This window comes from Gorilla gorilla, chromosome 23 (genome assembly GCF_029281585.2).
Source record: "Gorilla gorilla gorilla isolate KB3781 chromosome 23, NHGRI_mGorGor1-v2.1_pri, whole genome shotgun sequence".
Lineage (NCBI taxonomy): Eukaryota > Metazoa > Chordata > Mammalia > Primates > Hominidae > Gorilla > Gorilla gorilla.
This window is the reverse complement of record NC_086018.1, coordinates 19,172,803-19,194,900: the sequence shown is the minus strand read 5'-3', so window position 1 is coordinate 19,194,900 and position 22,098 is coordinate 19,172,803. Positions and strand designations below refer to the sequence as shown.

Here is a 22,098-nt window from a genome sequence, read left to right as displayed (position 1 = left end):
ACCTGGTCAATTCCTTTATTGAGGGCTCATATTGTTCATTCAGCATTACAAGAAATAGATTAAAATGCAAATGCTAGCCAGGCAGATCACCTGAGGTCAGGAGCTCAAGACCAGCCTGGGCAACATGGTGAAACCCCGTCTCTACTAAAAATACAAAAATTAGCCAGGCATGGTGGCCCATGCCTAGAGTCCCAGCTACTCAGGAGGCTGAGGCAGGAGAATCGCTTGAACCCGGGAGATGGCAGTTGCAGTGAGCCGAGATCGTGCCACTGCACTCTAGCTTGGGCAACAGAGCGAGACTCTGTCTCAAAAGTAAATAAATAAAACAAAATGCTGATGCTGGCTGAGTCATATGCAAAGGCATAATCATTCAACAGCACACATTAAGTGAGGGCCACAGCACAGAGTACTCCTGGCCTGGTGTCCAAAACCCATCTGCCTAACCTCTGCTTTTTACTGTGCCTAGTGAGAACGGGAAAGAGAGGGCTCCTGTGACCACAGTGGGTAGAGGTGAAGCAGTGGGGCAGAGGCGAGGAGGGCATTGCGCATGCAGTGCTGACAGGTTCCACATTTGTTGGCGGTGGTTGGGCAAGGAGGGTGGACTGTGAACAGCAAGCAGGGGCAAGGGGCCTGGAAAGCTCTCTGCAGGCCAGGGTGGCCTCTAATTCAGTCTCTAAGCCTCCTCAGGGGTAGGTGGTATCACCTCCCTGTACAAGCCACCTGTACCTCTAGAGGCAGCAGGCCCTGGAGGTATATTTTTATTTAATAAACATTTATTTATTTATTTAATAAATGAAGCCCACCCTTGGCTGACTGGCCACAGCGTATTTCAGTGCACACCACCCTCGGTGTGAGACTGCTCCCTTTTCCTGGCTGTTCTTGACTTCAGGGTTGGAAATTGAGCCACAGTCGCCTAAGAGCACAAATAGGTGGCTCCCCTTCCCTTCCCATGATTAGAAATGGCCCTGTAACAGGATAATTACTACCGCATTAGCATTTTAGAAACCTCACTGGGCTAAGGACAGGCTGAGTACTTCGTTAGGGGCACGCTCAGGAGTTTTCACCTCACTCTCTGATATGAATACTTAGGCTCTCTACTTCTCACTATCATCACCTTGGTAACTAATGCAGAGGTTGGTGGCTCACACCTGTATTCCCAGCACTTTGGGAGGCCAAGGAGGAAGGATCACTTGAGGCCAGGAGGCTGAGACTGGCCTGGGCAACATAGCAAGACCTGGCCTCTACAAAAAATAAAAAATAAAATTAGACGGTCGTGGTGGCACATGCCTGTAGTCCCAGCTCCTTGGGAGCTGAGGTGGGATGATTGCTTGAGCCCACAATATTGAGGCTGTAGTGAGCTGTGATTGTGCCACTATACTCAGCCTGAGTGACACAGCGAGACCCTATCGCAAAAAAATAATAATAATTTTTTTTTTTTTTTTTTTGAGATGGAGTCTCGCTCTGTCACCCAGGCTGAGTTAGTGGCACAATCACAGCTCACAATCTCGGCTCACTGCAAGCTCCGCCTCCCAGGCTCATGCCATTCTCCTGCCTCAGCCTCCCAGGTAGTGGGATTACAGGCACCTGCCACCATGTCCGGCTAATTTTCTGTAATTTTTTAGTAGAGACGGGGTTTCACCGTGTTAGCCAGGATGGTCTCGATCTCCTGACCTCGTGATCCACCCGCCTCGGCCTCCCAAAGTGCTGGATTACAGGCGTGAGCCACTGCACCTGGCAAAATAAAAATTAAAAGACCTATTTCTCAAAAGATGCCATTTGTCTATTTCGTTATTTTTTTTAGTTTCACTTTCACTAATTTGATCAAGTCTGAATTTTTTTTTTTAAATTGAGATGGCATCTCACTCTGTCGCCCAGGCTGGAGTGCAGTGGCACAATCTCAAATCACTGAAACCTCCACCTCCTGGGTTCAAGCGATTCTCCTGCCTCAACATCCCCAGTAGCTGGGACTACAGGCATCCACCACCACGCCTGGCTAATTCTTTGTAATTTTAGTAAAGATGGGGTTTCACCATGTTACCCAGGATGGTCTTGATCTCCTGACCTCATGATCCGCCCACCTCATCCTCCCAAAGTGCTGGGATTACAGGCATGAGCCACCATGCCCGGCCTCAAGTCTGAGTATTTTAAAATTTACTTAGTAGTTCTGATAAGTATTTCATTCTTTCGCTGTTCCCTTGGGTGCATTTCTGGCTCCTTAGCTAAACTATAATAAACTTCAGCTGAGCTGAACTTATTTTGCTAGTAAGAACACCTGACAGATTGTCTGCTTTACAAATTACAACTGTGGCCCTCTATCAACATTTTTCATATATAGGACAGCATATTAAATTGTATTTTATAAACCATCCAGCCCTGGGTTCTTGGTCTCTTCCGTGACCCAAATGCTCCTCAGAAGTATTTTTTTTTCTGCAAAATGTAGGGGCTTAAAAACATACAACAGGCCGGGCGCAGCAGCTCACACTTGTAACCCTAGCACTTTGGGAAGCCGAAGTGGGCAGATTGTCTGAGCTCAGGAGTTCAAGACCAGCCTGGGCAATACGGTGAAACCTTGTCTCTACTAAAATACAAAAAACTAGCCAGGTGTGGTGGCATGCGCCTGTAGTCCCAGCTACTCGGGAGGCTGAGGGAGGAGAAATGCTTGAATCCAGGAGGCGGAGGTTGCAATGAGCCAAGATTATGCCACTGCACTCCAGCCTGGGTGACAAAGTGAGACTCTGTCCCCCCAACAAAAAACAAAAAACAAAAAACCCACACAACAAATTAGCCAATTTTACCTTTTACTCTCACTATATTCTCATCAGAGAATAAAGCCTATAATATTTCCTTCCTTTTCTTTTTTTCTTTTTTTTTTTTTTAAGACAGAGTTTCGCTCTGTTGCCCAGGCTGGAGTGCAGTGGCAGCAGCTGGGACTACAGGTGCCCGCAACCACACCCGGCTAATTTTTTTGTGTTTTTAGTAGAGACGGGGTTTCACCGTGTTAGCCAGGATGGTCTTGATCTCCTGACCTCGTGATCTGCCCGCCTCGGCCTCCTAAAGTGCTGAGATTACAGACATGAGCCACCGCACCTGGCCCTTTTGTTCTTAATGACAGTTTCTCTGCAATAGCGGATGTAAGCAATATTTGTGATTTCCCCTCCTTTTCATAAAAATCCAGGGAGCTTCATTGTCAAAGAATAAAATGTCAATGTACCTTCAACCCAAGAAGATATGCAATGTTGTAGCCTTCCATGGAATGTGCTTTAAAAAAAAAAAAGGGGGGGGGTGTTTTTTTTTTGTTTTTTTTTTTTTGCCTCCCAAGTAGCTGGGATTACAGGTGCCTGTCACCACGCCTGGCTAATTTTTTTTTTTTTTTTTTTTTTTTGGAGATGGAGTCTCGCTCTCACTCTGTCACCCAGGCTGGAGTGCAGTAGCGTGATCTCAGCTCACTGCAACCTCCGCCTCTCGGGTTCAAGTGATTCTCCTGCCTCAGCCTCCTGAGTAGCTGGGACTACAGGTGCACGCCACCGTGCCCAGCTAATTTTTTTTTGTATTTTTAGTAGGGACGGGGTTTCACCACGTTGGCCAGGATGGTCTGGATCTCTTGACCTTGTGATCCGCCCACCTCAGCCTCCCAAAGTGCTGGGATTACAGGTGTGACCCACCACGCCCAGCCTGGAACATTTTCATCCCCCAAAAAGAAAACCCACTCTCAGTAGTCACTTCCTATTCTCCTCCTCCTAGACCCTGACAATCACTAATCTACTTTGTCTCAATGGATCCACCCTAGTCTGAGCATCCCATATACAGCTGAATTTTTTCTGTAGTGCTTATGTTCTATAAACTTGCCATGAACATTGAATTAATGATACTGAATCATTGCTCCTAAGGGAAACAGAGGTTTAGGTTCAAACAAGCCTCTGCTCACATTTTTGCCAGCTGATTAATATATAACTTTGTTTTATGTGTGTTTAAAGACACCTTATTTAATAGGTAATATTGACTCAGCAGCACTATAACTCATGCCCAAATAAAGCTTATCTCACACATGTATTTTCTCCAAAAGGCATATCATGACCTTTTGTGCTCAGGAATACTAGACAGCACTTCAGCACCACGTTTGGGGCCAAAGCAAAATCACCAACAAAAAGCACAAAATCCAAGAAGTGTGGCATTAGACAGCCCACTTGCTTCAGTTGAGAGCTGAAACAAGAAGGCAGGGCATCGCACTGTTCAACCACACAACCTCAGCTGGAACACATGCATGGGGTACTTCAAATTTTTTGCTGCTCTGCACACGCACACATCTGTGATAGACCACGAGTGCCGAGAGTATTGATTTTGGGGCTACAAAAAACTTTAGTGAGTAGGCAAATTCGCAAATGCAGACTCTATGAACAATGAGGCTCAACTACAAATGGAATCATACAATATGTGGCCTTCCGTGGATGGTTCTTTCATTTAGCATATTTTCTTTCTTTTTTTTTTTTTTTTTGAGACGGAGTCTTGCTCTGTCGCCCAGGCTGGAGTGCAGTGGCGTGATCTCGGCTCACTGCAATCTCCGCCTCCCAGGTTCACGCCATTCTCCTGCCTCAGCCTCCCAAGTAGCTGGGACTACAGGTGCCCACCACCACACCTAGCTAATTTTTTCATATTTTTTTAGTAAAGACAGGGTTTCACCATGTTAGCCAGGATGGTCTTGATCTCCTGACCTTGTGATCTGCCCGCCTTGGCCTCCCAAAGTGCTGGGACTACAGGCGTGAGCCACCGTGCCCGGCCCATTTAGCATATTTTCAAGGTTTATGTACCATAAGACAGTACTTCATTGCTTTTTATGGCTAAATAATATTTCATTGTAGAGATACACCATTTTTTGTTGTTTGTTTTGTTTTGTTTTGAGACGGAGTTTGGCTCTTGTTGCCCAGGCTGGAGTGCAATGGCGCAATCTTGGCTCACTGCAACCTCTGCCTCCCAGGTCCAAGTGATTCTCCAGCTTCAGCCTCCCAAGTAGCTGGGATTACAGGCGCCCGCCACCACACCCAGCTAATTTTTTGTATTTTTAGTAGAGACAGAGTTTCACCATGTTGGCCAGGCTGGTCTTGAACTCTGGACCTCAGGTGATCCACCTGCCTCAGCCTCCCAAAGTGCTGGGATTACAGGCGTGAGCCACCACGCCTGGCTCACATTTTGTTTATTCACTCACCAATTGATGGACATTTGGGCTCTTTCCACTTCTTATCCATTGTGAATAATGGTGCTATGAACATCTGTGTACAAGTTTTTATTGGGCATATGTTTTCATTTCTCTTGGGTAGATATACCTAAGAGTGGAATTCCTGGGTCATATGAGCATCTTTTCATATTATTATTTCTTCCATTATGCTTACTTTTCTGTACTTGTGGGTGGCTAAAGTCAGCTACAGGTTGTGAATTGAGGAGGTCAAAGAACTTCAAGGCTGGATCTGAGAGAAGCCATGATTGGGAATGCTGAAGTTTCTAAGGACAAGGGCAGGAGACAAAAATCATGAGCAGGTGCTCTGGAGACAAAGGAAGAGCGCTGGAAGATTACAGCAGGAGGGTGGCACAAGTGGCTTTTTCCCTTTCTTTCTTTCCTTTCTTTTTTTTTTTTTTTGGTACAGACAGGGTTTCACCATGTTCCTCAGGCTGGTCTCAAACTCCTTGGCTCAAGCAATCTGCCTGCCCCAGCCTCCCAAAATGCTGGGATTACAGGCGTGAGCCACTGTGCCCGGCCTCAGGTGGCACTTTCACTTCCCATATTTAAGAAACAAATGAAGGAATGGTGAGGCATTTAAAAAGGCAGGCTTTGCAGGACAGTGGCAGCTGAACAGCAGTCAGGAAATAGCACCAGAAAAACAGGGACACCCAACATATGAAGAATCAGGCAGGTGGGAGAAGGAATGGCATGTCCAGAGGAGCTGCCATTTGGGAAAAGCAGGCCCAAGTGGGCCTGAGGAGGCAGCAAGGGGACTCAGCAACCTTGCCTGCCTGTCCCACCTCTGCCATCATGTCTCCCATCCTGCATACTCCTCCCATCAAGAGCTGAAGTCTATTTTCCCTCTCATTAAATCTGGACTTGCCTGACCAAAAGAATCCACAGAAGTGACACTGTACCAGTTCTATGCCTTCACCCTGGAACCCTGAGACCACCATGCTATGAAGGGGTCCAATGTAGCCTTGTGGAAAATAAGAGAACACAAAGAGAACCGAAGTGCCTTAGCTAATACCATTTCCACACATGTGCACTATGCCTACCAGCACTTCCCAGCCAAGCTGAGTTCCCACCTCAATACAACTGCATGAGTGACCCCAGGAACGAACAGTCAGCTGTAGAACCATGTAGCCAAGCCCAGCCAACCTCCAGAGTAAAAACTAATAAACTGGTGTTACTTTAAGCCACAAAGTTTTGATAGGGGTTATAATGCAGTAATAGATAACAAACATGGGAATGTGGCCGTCAAGTGCCAGGAACAACATTCTTGATGTATGTGAGGATGGGGATCAAGGCCATGCCACAAACAATCTACATAATAATGTTCTAGGAAGGAATCCTCAACTGTCCCAAATCACAAAATAGCAATTCCGGTTCTGTCCATCATGGCACACAGAATAGCTCCTGTACCAAAATTTTTACCTTAAAAATCCCAAGTCAACTGTACTTTTTACAAAAAAAAATTAAAAGCTGCCCCTAAGTTACTTGGCTCTTGGGGGTGGGGGAGAAGCAGCCACAGTCTGAAAAAGCAGAGCATTTTGGCAGTGCACCTGGATAGGAAGGTAAAAAGTGAATAACCCTGCCACGGCCTTCTATGCAGCAGCCCCATGAGAGGTGGCAAAGCACGTGCATCCATCTCCTGAGAGCCTCCCTGGCCCTAGCCCCACCCTCTCAGTCTACAGGTAAGGGAGGAGTCTCAGAACTCTTTGTGGCCAGAACCTGAAGTGCAGGGCTTTCCTGGGCAACCTGGCCTGGAAGGACTGCCACTCCCCAGGCACGATGGGTTAACAGACATGACTCGGCAAGGACTCCAGGAATTATTGAACACTCTTGATCAAATGCAGCTATAGGTTTTCCACAGTGCTAGGAATCTGTATAGAAAAAAACCAGGCTCGCTGGGCATGGTGGCTCACGCCTGTAATCCCAGCACTTTGGGAGGCTGAGGCGGGTGGATCACCTAATGTCAGGAGTTTGAGACCAGCCTGGTCAACGTGGTGAAACCCCGTCTCTACTACAAATACAAAAATTAGCCGAGCGTGGTGGCTGTAATCCCAGCTACTCGGGAGGCTGAGGCAGGAGAATTGCTTGAACCCGGGAGGCGGAGGTTACAGTGATCTGGGATGGCATCACTGCACTCCAGCCTGGGTGACTCCGTCTCAAAAAAAAAAAAAGAAAAGAAAAGAAAAAAAAAAATTGGCCGGGTGCGGTGGCTTACGCCTGTAATCCCAGCACTTTGGGAGGCCGAGGCGGGTGGATCACGAGGTCAGGAGATCGAGACCATCCTGGCTAACACAGTGAAACCCCGTCTCTACTAAAAATACAAAAAATTAGCCGGGCGTGGTGGCGGGTGCCTGTAGTCCCAGCTACTCGGAAGGCTGAGGCAGGAGAATGGCGCAAACTCAGGAGGCGGAGGTTGCAGTGAGCAGAGATCACGCCACTGCACTCCAGCCTGGTGACAGAGCGAGACTCCGTTTCCAAAAAAGAAAAGAAAAGAAAAGAAAAAACCAGGCACTGAGAAGAACTGTGTCAAGCTTTTATAAACATCAGCTTGTACACAAACAAGGACCAAGCCCACTAGAGACTGTTCTGCCCTGACTGAATGTTTAGCACCCACTCCTTTCTTCTACTCAGTGTGGGAGTCTAATGGGCACCTTTCATGGTGATTATTTCCAACAAGTGAGGCTTGATTTTTCTTGCAAAAGGCTTTGAACTCCACCTTCCAGGGCTTTTCTCAATCACTGAAACAAGGGACCTCCTCAATCCCTGTGCAGGTCAAAAGTTCAGCTGAGTTATTCCCACAGGGACTGGTGGGACCTCAGCCATACTTTGCGTGCACCTGGTAAGGTAGGAGTTCTCTGGACTCTGTCTGATCTGGCATCAGGAAGGACCCATGAGCCCCTACGCCAGAGCAGCACCCCTAAAAGAAACCCTCCACTTGCAGCCTCTCAAGTGCCAGCTTCATCCACTCTAATCTAAACAGACTTTATACTGGTTTAGGTACTTAAAAGGAAGCCACCAAAATATGAGATTAGGACTTCAAAAGAAAGTCTAGAATTAAATGAAAACCAGACACAGTCCATAACAAAGTAGTCACTTCTAGGGGACAAAGGGGAGGACAACCACAATACTGACTCAAATATTCTTCCCAGAAGAATGAGCATGTTTATGTTCACACAGCCACACACAGACATGTGCACCACACACAGCCACATCCAACTCCAGGGAATCCCAGGCCCACTAAAGCCAACTACGTGCCTTCATCTGGGAATACTGCCCTTACATCTGCCTCTGTCCCTCCCCTCACATCACCCGAGCAACTAGGCTCTAGCTCATGCCCTTCTTATAGCCTGGAAGGCCCTCTCCAACCTCCTTTCCTCCTTCAAGTCTGAGTTCAGGCACTAACTACTGCATGAGGCCACCTTAAATCCCACTCTCCCTTCCTCTTGTAGGCAGCCCCACAGTCCTTCATCCCTTCCAGGGACCAGTGCCTGCACCTCTCTGCACCAGCAGCAAGCCACTGGGCTTGTCTGTCCATGTGTGTTCCCACTGTGGATGGCAGCCCAGGGCTGAGCACTGGAAAGGCCTCCTCAATCCCTATACAGGTCAAAAGTTCAGCTGAGATGAGCCATTCCCACAAGGTCTGACAGGACCTCAGCTACATTTTGCGTGTACCTGAAAGATTCTCTGAGAAGCCCCCACCCCAGAGCAGCACCCCCAAAGACCCCCTCCGAGGAAGACACAGGCACATGTCTTACCTTGGTCGGTTTTGGTTGCTGGCTTCCAGTTTTCAGCACTAATTACTGGCAGACAGACCTGCCCCTTTTCGTCAATGTTTGGGTGATAGATCTTTGTTTTAAATGTGATCTTCGGTGGTTTGAATGGGTACTCTGCTGGAAAGTTGATTTCAATTCTGAAGGCCCCCTTATCATATGGAGGGTTGTCCTGGAAGGAAAGAGAGATCAAAATGAACACACCATGGTTCATAAACCTATGGCCAAGATAGGAATGTTTTAATTGTTTATCTGAAAAATCAATTTATTTCAAGGGATTCAAGTATCAACTGAAGCCCTGCCACCTTCAGGACAACCCAGCCACCCATTAGTATTTCTAGAGCAAGCTATCTGCTAAACTGAGAAAGGGCTTGAGATTGATGTCCTGGTCTCTTCATACTTTTTTAAAAAAAAGACTTTACTTTTTAGAACACCTTTAGGTATACAGCAAAACTGAGAGGAAAGGACAGAGAATTCCTAAATACCCCCTGCCCCTGAACACACACAGCTTTTCCCACTATCAGCATCCCTCACCAGAGGGGCAAATTTGTTACCATCAATGAACCTTTTACCTTAACACATCATTACCACTCAGCTTCCCTAGTTTATGTTAGGGCTCATACTTGGTGTTGCACATTCTATAGGTTTTGTGTGGTTATCAGACATGATAGCTGGAATCATGCAATATGTAGCTGCTATGTCTGAATGTATCTCCCCAAAAATCTTATGTTGAAACCTAATCACCAATGTGATGGTATTAGGAGTTGGGGCCATTGGGAAGTGATTAGGTCATGACGGGATTGGTGTCCTTATCAAAGAGGCCCCTGAGAACTGCCTTGCCCTTTCCATCATATAAAGACACAGTGAAAAGGCACCATCTATAAACCATGAAGCTGGCCCTCAGTTGCCTCTGAATCTGCTGGCACCTTGATCTTCAGACTTCCCAGCCTCAATAAGTGAGAAATAAATTTGTTGTTAGAAGCTATTTGTTCTTCTTCTTCTTATTATTATTTTTTCAGAGTCTGTTGCCCAGGCTAGAATGCAATGGCACGATCTTGGCTCACCGCAACCTCTGCCTCCTGGGTTCAAGCAATTCTCTTGCTTCAGCCTCCCAAGTAGCTGGGATTACAGGCACCCGCCTCAATGCCCAGCTAATTTTTGTATCTTTAGTAGACATGTGGTTTCACCATGTTGGCCAGGCTGGTCTTGAACTCCTGACCTCAAGTGATCTGCCTGCCTCGGCCTCCCAAAATGCAGGGTTTTTAAGCGTGAGCCACTGTGCCCAGCCGTTACTTGTTTTTCCCCCCTTCATACTTACTTATTTATTTTTGACAGGGTCTTGCTCTGTTGCCCACTGGATAGTGGCGTGATCTTGGCTCACTGCAACCTTGACTTCACAGGCTCAAGCAATCCTCCCACTTCAGCCTCCCAAGTAGCTGAGACTACAGATAGGCACCACCACCCCCAGCTAATTTTTTTGTATTTTTATAGAGACCGGGTTTTGCTATGTTGTCCAGGTTGGTCTCAAACTCCTGGGCTCAAGAGATCTGCCTGTCTCGGCCTCCCAAAGTGCTAGGATTACAGGTGTGAGCCACTGCACCCAGACTCATTTCTTCTTAGTGTTGAATGTCATTTGTCTAGATATACCACAATTTATTTATCCATTAACCCACTGAAGGACATCTTGGTTGCTTTCAAACCTTAGCAATTAATGAATAAAGCTGTTATAAGCATCTGTGTGAATACAAGTTTTCAATTCATTTGGCTAAATACCAAGGAATGTAATTGCTGGATCCAATGGTAAGACATATGTTTAGTTTTGTAAGAAACTGCCGGCCGGGCGCGGTGGCTCACACCTGTAATCCCAGCACTTTGGGAGGCCGAGGCGGGCGGATCACGAGGTCAGGAGATCGAGACCATCCTGGCTAACACAGTGAAACCCCGTCTCTACTAAAAATACAAAAAAAATTAGCTGGACGTGGTGGTGGGCGCCTGTAGTCCCAGCTACTCAGGAGGCTGAGGCAGGAGAATGGCGTGAACCTGGGAAGCGGAGCTTGCAGTGAGCAGAGATTGCGCCACTGCAGTCTGGCCTGGACGAAAGAGCGAGACTGAGTCTCAAAACAAAAACAAAACCAAATACAAACAAACAAAAAAACCTGCCAAACTGGGCCAGGAGCAGTGACTCATGTCTGTAATCTGAGCACTTTGGGAGGCCAGGGAGGGAGGATCACTTGAGGCCGGGAGTTCAAGATCAGTTTGTGAAACATAACAAGACCCCATCTCTACAAAAAAAAAAAAAAAAAAAAAAAAAAATTAAATATATTAGCCTGGGCCAGGCTCAGTGGCTCACACCTGTAATCCCAGCACTTTGGGAGGCTAAGCTGGGTAGATCACTTGAGGTCAGGAGTTCAAGACCAGCCTGGCCAACGTGGTAAAACCCTGTCTCTACTAAAAATACAAAAAAATTAGCAGAGCGTAGTGGTGCACGCCTGTAGTCCAGCTACTTGGGAGGCTGAGGTAGAAGAATTGCTTAAACCCGGGAGGCAGAGATTGCAGTGAACTGAGGTTGCGCCACTACACTCCAGCCTGGGTGACAGAGGAAGATTCCGTCTCAAAAAATAATAACAAAATAAATATATTGGCCTGGCATGGTGGCGTGTGCCTGTAGTCTCAGCTACTTCAGAGGCTAAGAAGGGTGGACTTCTTAGGCCCAGGAGTTTGAGAATGCAGTGAGCTGTGATCACGCTTCTGCACTCCATTTTGGGCAAGAGAAAGACTCAATTTCTTTGTTAAAAAGATTTTATGAATAAATAAATGAAAGAAACCGCCTAACTTGTCTTCCAAAGTGGCTGCACCATTTTGCATTCCCACCAGGAAAGAGCGAGAGTTCCTGTTGCTCTACGTCCTCAGCAGCATTTGGCAGTGTTCTGGATTTTGGTCATTCTAAGAGATGCACGGTGTTATTTATTGTTGTTTTCTTATTATAGAGTTTTAAGTGTTCTTTGTCCTTTAGACAGTCCTTTATCATATTATGTTTTTGCAAATATCTCTTGATCTTTTCTGAAGATACAAGTAGAGTTGTACCAGAGGTAAGTTACAACCCAACCAGAATACACTGTGAGTACTAGAAGTCCAAATAACCGCCTTGATGCCAAATCCCGGCCAGCTCAATCTTCCCAGGGTAGAAACAGTAGTCAGCTCAATGGCTGGACCCTGGGGACCTGAGCTGGTCACTCAACAGGTGATCACCAGGCAGGGCCAGCACCATGCCCTAGCCCCTTGCCCCTAGAACCACCTGAAAACCACCTTTGGGGCCTGGACACTCTGATGGCCCCAGGAGCCTGAGAGATGACTCAGCAAAGAGTCTTTTGGCCTCTCCCCAACCCTACCTATCTCCAGAGCTGGGGAAGCCCTTCCCATTGTACTCCCTTTTCCCTCACCCAGGTCTGCCATGGCACACCCAACCCAAAGAAATCCAAGCTTCACAGGGAGCCCAAGAACCATCTTTTTCTTTTTCTTTTTTTTTTTAAGACGGAGTCTCGCTCTGTCGCCCAGGCTGGGTGCAGTGGCGCGATCTCAGCTCACTGCAACCTCTGCCTCCCTGGTTCATGCAATTCTCCCACCTCAGCCTCCTAAGTAGCTGGGATTACAGGTACCCGCTACCCTGCCTGACTAATTTTTTTTTTTTTTGTATTTTTAGTAGAGATGGGGTTTCACCATGTTGGCCAGCCTGGTCTTGAACTCCTGACCTCAGGTGAACTGCCGGCCTCGGCCTCCCAAAGTGTTGGGATTACAGGAGTGAACTACCGCACCTGGCCCCAGGAACAATCTTGACAGCCCTACACCCCAGCCCCATATCTTCAAGTCGTGGCCTAAGTACGCACTCCAGTAAACAGAGCTCCTCTGCTGGGGAGCAAGGCTGGCGTGAGCCAGTTCTCCACATTCTCCTACATCCAAGCCCTGCCCTGGGAGGGGAGGCATGGAGCAAGGGCCTTAAAGGATGGATAAGATGACATAAGGCTGAGGAGCGGAAGAGGCCTCCCAGGCAGAGAGGACTAAAGCCTAGATGGCAGGGACTTGGAAGGAATAGCATAGAGCAAGACAGGAGGCTGCGGGCAGGCAGTGTGGCCCCAGGGCTACTGAAGCCACGCATCCAGGTCTGAATCACCACCGAGCAGCTGAAACCACTGTTAGCATATTCATCTGTGGGGAGTCACCCAGGCTGGAGTGCAGAGGTGCAATCACGGTTCACTGCAGCCTTGACTTCCCAGGCTCTAGCAATCCTCCCACCTCAGCCTCCCAAGTAGCTGGGACTACAGACATATGCCACCACACTCAGCTATTTTTTTATTTCTTATAGTGATGGCGTCTCACTATGTTGTCCAGGCTGGCCTCAAACTCCTCAGTTCAAGTGATCCTCCCAAAGTGCTGGAGTGCGGGGATTATAGGAGTGATGCACCATACCCAGCCAGCTTTTAGTTTTCAAGAGGAGAATTAAATGGTGGTGGTGGTGGGGGGAAGTAAGTAAACATCATTGTCATTTACACTGCTTGAGCCATGTAAAAACAGCTTTCCCTCACTGGGTGTGATGGCACACTGGGAGGCTGAGCCAGGAGAATCACTTGAACCTGGGAGGCAGAGGTTGTAGTGAGCCAAGATTGTGCCACTGCACTCCAGCCTGGGCAACAGAGTAAGACACATAAACACACACACACACCACACACACACACACACACACACACACCACACACACACACACACGCGCACTTTCCTACATGACTTTTGGTTGGTGAAATCTGCTAAAGGTCTTCACTGATTGTCCAGGACCGACCAACCTCCCCTGTTCCCCACTGTGGGCCAGGTCCTGTCCGAGGAGCTGGGGTCAAGCATGAACGAGGCCATCTGGCCCCAAGTTAGCAGGTCTAGCCTCAGACTTTGCCTCTTCCTAGCTTAAAGAGTCTGAGAATGTTCCTGTACATCTGTAAAAGGGGAGTAGCAACAGCCTGTACCCAGAGTTCATGATGAGAGATAAGGACTATAAAGTCCTACATGCCTGACACATGGGCAAAGCTCAAGAGAAGCAGATTTGGCTGGGTGCAGTGGCTCATGCCTGTAATCCCAACACTTTGGGAGGCTAAGGCAGGAGGATCACAAGAGCCCAGGAGGCTGAGGCTGCAGTGAGACATGATCACACCTCTACACTCTAGCCTGGGTGACAGAATGAGAACCTGTCTCAAAAAAGCCAAAAACAGACTGGGCGCAGCGGCTCATGCCTGTAATCCCAACACTTTGGGAGGCTGAAATGTGCAGATCACTTGAGGCCAGGAGTTTGAGACAAGCCTGGCCAACATGGTGAAACCCCGTTTCTACTAAAAATACAAAAATTAGCCAGGCGTGGTGGCACATGCCTGTAATCCCAGCTACTTGGGAGGCTGAGGCAGGAGAATCACTTGAACCTGGGAGACAGAGGTTGTGGTGAGCTGAGATCATGCCATTGCACTCCAGCCTGGGCAACAAAAGTGAAAATCCATCTCAAAAAGAAAAAGAAAAAGAAAAAAAAAGAAACCCTATCTATACTAAAAAAAAGGCCGAGGCAGGCGGATCACAAGATCAGGAGATCGAGACCATCCTGGCTAACACGGTGAAACTCTGCCTCTACTAAAAATACAAAAAATTAGCTGGGCGTGGTGGCACGCACCTGTAATCACATCTACTCAGGAGGCTGAGGCATGAGAACTGGTTGAACCCAGGAGGCACCGGCTGCAGTGAGCCAAGATCACACCGCTGCAGTGAGCCAAGACTGCACCACTGCACTCCTGCCTAGGCGATAGAGCAAGGTGTTGTCTCAAAAAAACAAAACAAAACAAAAACAAATCCTTTTGTAAAGACAGGATCTCACTTTGTTGCTAAAAAATTTTTTAAATTAACTGTGCGTGCTGCTGGTGCACACCTGTAGTCCCAGCCACTCAGGAGGCTGAGGTAGGAGGACTGCTTGAGGCTATAGTTTTAAGTTGTTAGTTGTTAAGGCTGTAGTGAGCCATGATCATGCCACTGCCTTCCAGCCTGGGCAAGACAGTGAGATCCTGCCTCTTTTTTCTTCCAAAAAGAGGAAGAAAAAAAAGAAGCAGTTCTGTTGCTACATGAGGCAGGCCAGGCCTCTCACCACCCAGGGAACTTGGCCAAACTCATCTGAACTTCTCTGGGCCTCCTTCCTAGTCTGGGGATCTGTGGATGGTCAAAGGAGTGGCTCAGGTGTGCATAAGTCACACAAACTATGTGCCTGTCCCAGAGATTTCTGGTGAAAGAGGCATGCAAAAATTAAAACATAAGATATACCTTCCGGGTAAAGGCCTACAGCTCTACAAGTGAATTTCAACATTAGAGCTAAACTTGCCCTTTGGGAAGGCCGCTCAGAAATAACACGGGATGTTAATGAAAAAACATGGTTTTGTTGTAAAAAATATATATATTATACAACATTGCAGAAAATTTGCCTCCAACTTAAGCTGCAATATTTCAATGTCAAATAAACCAAAGATTTCAGCATTATCTATTTATTTAGAGATAGAGTCTCATGCTTGCCCAGGCTGGAGTGTAATGGTGGGATCTCAGCTCACTGCAACCTCCGCCTCCCGGGTTCAAACGATTGTCCTGTCTCTCAACCTCCCAAGTAGCTGGGATTACAGGCGCAGGCTGCCACGTCCGGCTAATTTTTTGTATTTTAGTAGAGACGGGGTTTCACCGTGTTGCCCAGGATGGTCTTGAACTCCTGAGCTCAAAAATCCACCCACGTCAGCCTCCCAAAGTGCTAGGATTATAGGCGTGAGCCACCACGCCCAGCTGATTTCAGCATTATCTTCACATGAACACGACTAGTGTTCTGTTATGCCTGCCTTTGTTTGACTGTCTTGTGCTCCCTAAGCTCATACTGCTGTATTGAGGAAATCATTTGAGATGTAAATTAATTCCTTATGATAATTTTACACACTCTAAACTAGTTCACAAACTTAAACTCCAGCACTTTGGAAGGCCGAGGTGGGAGGATCGCTTAAGCCCAGGAGTTTGAGGCTGCAGTGAGCTATGATTACACCACTGCATTCCAGCCTAGGCAAGAGTGAGACCCTGTTTCAAAAAAAAAAAAAAAAAAAAAAATCAAAAAACACCTTTTCAATCCATGTCTAAATTCTAGGACAGACGTTTTATCCACTTGTCTTTTTTTTTTGAGACAGAGTCTGGCTCTGTTGCCCAGGCTGGAGTGCAGTGGCGCAGTCTCGGCTCACTGCAAGCTCCGCCTCTCATGTCATTCTCCTGCCTAGCCCACTTGTCTTTTTTTTTTTTTAAGACAGAGTCTCGCTCTGTCACCCAGGCAGGAGTGCAATGGCACGATCTTGGTTCACTGCAGCCTCCACCTCCTGAGTTCAAGCGATTCTCCTGCCTCACCCTCCCAAGTAGCTGGGACTACAGGCATGCACCACAACTCTCAGCTAATTTTTTTGTATTTTTATTAGAGACAAGGTTTCACCATGTTGGCCAGGCTGGTCTCGAACTCCTGACCTCAGGTGATCCGCCTGCCTCGGCCTCCCAAAGTGCTGGGATTACAGGTGTGAGCCACCGCACCCGGCCCACTTGCTATTTATAAAGAAAGAAAGATACCGGTTTTAAAGTGGATTTTCTTTTATATATAGTATGGCTAACATTTTCCTGTATTTGCTTCTAGTCATTATAATGCATGCAGGTAAATAAGAGTTGATCATTTCAACCTGGGAAAGCCAATTTAAAAAAATTTGACCAAAGTTTCTCAAGTACTTAGATGCCAGGTGCTTTTCCGTGCCATCTCCAGCCCATATTCCGCCCCTCCTGGTCCCCTAACACCAACCCTGGGAAGCCAGTGCTGCCATCACTTGCATTTGGAAATGGAGCAAGTGAAGTACGATTGAGTGACTGGCCTGAGACCTCCCCTAAACTCAGCCTTCCTGTCCCGGAACACAACCCCCCACATCTGCAGGTATCCATCTGGGCCCATCCTCATCACCTTTGTGGGACGCGGGGACGAGGGGAACTGGCCCTTTTCTCGAGTCTTCCACCAACATCCAATAAATTGGCAGGACACCTTTTCAGGCTGCAAGTAGGGTAAAAATCTCAGATCCTTCACAGCTCTTGATATCAACCTCCCATGGCACAAAGCCATTTTGTGGCAGCTAAGACTAAGAGGAAGCTCTTTGCCATATGGCACTGAACTATCTGGGGTCTTTCACCCACTTGTCCTAGCTCTAACCCTGTGGTCAAATCTAGTTTTCCTTTCCCATGGCAACCTTTCAAGAATCCTAAAACCCCATTCCACTTCATGTTTTCCCTTCCCAAGTATAGACCCAGAGTCCTTCATCCCACAGAAGTCACCGTTTCATGTCACTGCTGTGAAGCAGGGAAGACCACCATACAGCTCTCTGGCAGCCACAGAGGAAGTCAAGGTGTCTTCTGGTTGTCTGACTCGGACTGCTACTACACGGCACCTCCTTGTGGTGTGTTCCTAGCTGGCTGTAGGACACCACAGACAGGACTCATGGCTGACCTGAAGAGCTGGATCCTAGTTTGGATCTAACTAGCATGCTGCTCCTTCTTCATGCCAGGCTTCAGATGGACTGAAGGGTCCTGTGCACTGTTGTCACTTCTGTCTAGCTTGGTGGCGACTCCACAGCAGCGTCCTTTCCCTGTGGCTAACCTTTTTCACCCAGTGAACTAACAAAGCCGAAGCTTTCCCTGCCACAGGGATGTCTACTGAGACCAGCCCTGTGGGCTGCCTATCCCTACACAGTCCAGTCCCCTGTTAAGAGAGAACAAGGGGATGCGGCCTGCCCTGCTCGGAGTGCCCCAGGCTGGTTTGTCTTTTTTTTTCTTTTTTTTTGAGATGGAGTCTCTGTCGCTGAGGCTGGAGTTCAGTGGCGCAATCTCGGCTCACTGCAAGCTCCGCCTCCCGGGTTCACGCCATTCTCCTGCCTCAACCTCCCGAGTAGCTGGAACTACAGGCGCCCGCCACCACGCCCGGCTAATTTTTTTGTATTTTTAGCAGAGACGGGGTTTCACCGTGTTAGCCAGGATGGTCTCGATCTCCTGACCTCGTGACCCGCCTGCCTCAGCCTCCCAAAGTGCTGGGATTACAGGCGTGAGTGAGCCACCATGCCTGGCCCTGCCCCAGGCTGGTTTCTATGCTCTCAAGCCTTCGTGATCCACTCTGGAACCTTGTCAAGAGCTGAGTTAGGCCAGGCACAGTGGCTCATACCTATAATCCCAGCACTTTGGGATGCTGAGGTGAGTGGATCACTTGAAGTCAGGAGTTCAAGACCAGCCTGACCAACATGGTGAAATCCCATCTCTACTAAAAATACAAAAAAATTAGCCAGGCGTAGTGGCACACCCCTGTAATCCCAGCTACTTAGGAGGCTGAGGCAGGAGAATCGCTTGAACCCGGGAGACAGAGGTTGCAGTGAGCTGAGATCACACCACTGCACTCCAGCCTGGGGGACGAGAGAGACTCTGTCTCAAAAACAAAAAAAAACAAAAAAACCCAAAAGAGTTAAGTTTAGGAGGTTAAGTTCTTGTGACTTCTGAACATGGAATATGTCCTTACTCCATGTTCGAAAGTCACAAGAACTTAACTTTGTAAAATGCCTTTAAGTATGATTGATTGATTGATTGATTTTTCTTTGAAAGAGTCTCACTCTGTCACCCAGACTGGAGTGCAATGACGCGATCTCAGCTCACTGCAACCTCCACCTCCTGGGTTCAAGCAATTCTCCTGCCTCTGCCTCCCAAGTAGCTGGGATTACAGGCACCTGCCACCACACCCAGCTAATTTTTTGTATTTTTAGTAGAGATAGGGTTTCATCATGTTGGCCAGGCTGGTCGCAAAATCCTGGCCTCAGGTGATCCACCCTTCTCGGCCCCACAAAGCACTGGGATTACAGGTGTCAGCCACCACGTCCCTCCTTGCCTTTAAGTATTTATTGTCTCTTCTGAAAACAGGCTTTTTGGTTATTTGAATCACAAAATCTGCCACGAGACCCATCTTGTTCTAATATTGGTTTCTGAAGATGACTTCTTTGTACTGTTTTCAACAATTTGGTTTTGGGGATTTTTCATAATACAGTTCTTTGGCAACAAATATTTCTTTTTTTTTTTTGAGACGGAGTCTCACTCTGTCGCCCAGGCTGGAGTGCAGTGGCGCGATCTTGGCTCACTGCGGCCTCCGCCTCCTGGGTTCAAGTAATTCTCCTGCCTCAGCCTCTCTAGTATCTGGGATTACAGGTGCCTGCCACCACGCCCGGCTAATTTTTATATTTTTAGTAGAGATGGGGTTTTGCCATGTTGGCCAGGCTGGTCTTGAACTCCCGACCTCAAGTGATCCGCCTCCCCTGGCCTCCCAAAGTGCTGGGATTACAGGCATGAGCCACTGCACCCGGCCGGCAACAAATATTTCAACACTAAAGAGTTCAATCGTATTCCCTTTGGAAGTAAATAGTAGGAATAAGTTTTTTTCTTTGTTTGTTTTGTTTTGTTTTGTTTTTTTAGATGGAGTTTTGCTCTTGTTGCCCAGGCTGGAACACAATGGCACGATCTCGGCTCACCGCAACCTCCACCTCCCCGGTTCAAGCGATTCTCCTGGCTGAGCCTCCCAAATTGCTGGGATTACAGGCGCCCACCACCAGGCCCGGCTAATTTTTTGTATTTTTAGTAGAGACGGGGTTTTGCCACGTTGGCCAGGCTGGTCTCAAACTCCTGACCTCAGGTGATCCACTTGCCTCGGCCTCCCAAAGTGCTGGGATTACTGGCATGAGCCACCGCGCCCGGCCAGGAATAAGTATTTTAGAACTGGTTTTCCAATCTTTCATTTCATAATGTTCATAAACTACCTTCTGAATTGTATCTACAATTAAAATCACAATCTCCATTAACCGAATTTGACAAAGACCATTCCTTCCTTTGGGCTCAAATAGCCATGAGTACTTCTCATACATAATTCACTTTTCTCCCAAGAATGGAAAAAATACAGCACTCACACCAAAAATAGAAGTGAAAAAAACAAAACAAACAAAAAATCCCACCAGACACCCCATTCCCCAGGATGCCGTCAGGCCTCTGCTGCACAGCCCGAGAATGTTCTCTGTGCATACATGGTGCTCTCAAAGGCCTTAATTTCTGTACATCTATGCAAACTACACGTATGTCCTCACACTGCCTATATTTTTTCATAGTTTCTGCTCACACTGCCTTCCACTATGCAGTCCAGATATTGTCACCCTCCCACCCACCGCTGCCCCGCTTCTGTTTGGTCTTAAGTGCCTTGCAGGTGGAGCCACACTCAGTGCTTAAGAGACCATGGATTCCAGGAGGGTGGCTTCTCTGTGGCCTCTGTCCATAGAACCTGGTGTCTGGCTGTGATAGGAGCTCAACAGCCCCATCAATGTAGGGGGATACTCTTTCTCCCCAAAACAACTCCAGTGTGCCCTCAGAAAACAGGGCTGCCCTCATTGGTCTCAACCATTACAGCTACAGGAGACGGAAGTAGGGGAGGGAGAAGGCAGAGTAGCACAATTAGCAGGAAGCAGAAAAGAACTGACAATTACAGGCAAGTGCTGAGCCCAGGGAGGCAGGATGCAGCTCCCATCAAAGGCCAGAGGGGCAGTGCAGAAAAGAGGAACGAGGCATCTGGAGGGCGTGGATTTTAGGAGCAACTGCTATGCAAACAAACTTGCAGAAAGAAGGTGAGAGGTCTAACTACAAATGTAACTGCAAAAAGGTGAAAAAGGCCAGGAGTTCAAGACCAGCCTGGCCAACATGGCGAAACCCCGTGTCTACTAAAAATACAAAAAAATTAGCCGGGCGTGGTGGTGCATGCCTGTAGCCCCAGCTGCCAGGGAGGCTGAGGCAAAAGATTGCTTGAACCCAGGAGGTAGAGGCTGTAGTGAGCTGAGATCACACCACTGCACTCCAGCCTGGGAGACAGAGTGACTCTGTCTCAAAAAAAAAAAAAAAAAAGAAATGGAACTAGGTGGGTGGGGGCATGGTGGCTCATGCTTGTAATTCCAGCACTTTAGGAGGCTGAGGCAGGAGGATCGCTTGAGCCCAGGAGTTTGAGACCAGCCTGGGCAACATAGGGAGAACCCATTTATTATCATTATTATTTTAATAAAACAGAGACGGGGTCCCGCTATATTGCCCAAGCTGGTTTTGAACTCCTAGGCTCAAGCGATCCTTCCACCCCAGCCTCCCAACGTGCTGGGAATATAGGTGTGAGCCACTGCACCCAGCCCCCATCTCTATTTATTTTTTAAAAAAAAAAAAAAAGGAAAGGGAAAGGGAGAAGGAAAGGGAACTAGAAATCAATAACAGAACTAGAAAACTCACAATTATGGGGAAATTAAACGTACTCTCTAACAAGCAATGGGTCAAAGAAGAAATCACAAGGGAAATTAGAAAATATCCTCAGAAAAAAAAAATGACATACCAAAACTTAAGTTATGCAGCAAAAGTAGTGCTCAAAGGGAATCTACAGCTTTAAATACCTACATTGAAAAAGCAAGTCTGAAATCAATAATCTAACTGGATATTTTAAGGAACAAAGAAAGTAATAACACAAGAAAGAAGTAAATAGTAAGCACGGAGGAGATAAATGAAACACACACACACACACACACACACACACACACACACACACACACACACATTAATGAAACCTTCCCTGAAGAGATCAACAAAACTGAAAAAACTTTAGCTAGACTGATAAAAGGAAAAAGAGAAAAGACTCATATTATTAAAATAAGAAATGAGGCCGGGCATGGTGGTGCATGCCTGTAATCCCAGCACTTTGGGAGGCTGAGGCAGGCGGATCACTTGAGTCTAGGAGTTCAAGACCAGCCTGTGCAATATGGCAAAACCCCATCTCTACAAAAAAAAACAAAATACAAAAATTAGCTGGGCGTGGTGGCTCATGCCTTCAGTACCAGCTACTCTGGAGGCTGAGGTGGGAGGATCGCTTGAGCCTGGGAGGTTGAGGCTGTGGTGAGCCATGATCATGCCACTGTACTCCAGCCTGGGCAACAGAAC

The 22,098-nt window shown here is 47.4% G+C and overlaps 1 protein-coding gene across 3 annotated transcripts in view; it reads right to left on the bottom strand.

Annotated features, from left to right (window-relative positions):
• UBE2L3 (ubiquitin conjugating enzyme E2 L3) overlaps positions 1-22,098 on the bottom strand; it is a 53,046-nt gene that overhangs the window by 4,019 nt on the left and 26,929 nt on the right. For all 3 annotated transcript variants that reach the window (XM_004063094.4, XM_055375072.2, XM_055375071.2), the window contains one exon: positions 8,983-9,169. In XM_004063094.4, the coding sequence (XP_004063142.1) occupies positions 8,983-9,169 (187 nt within the window). The remainder of the gene's footprint in view (positions 1-8,982; positions 9,170-22,098) is intronic.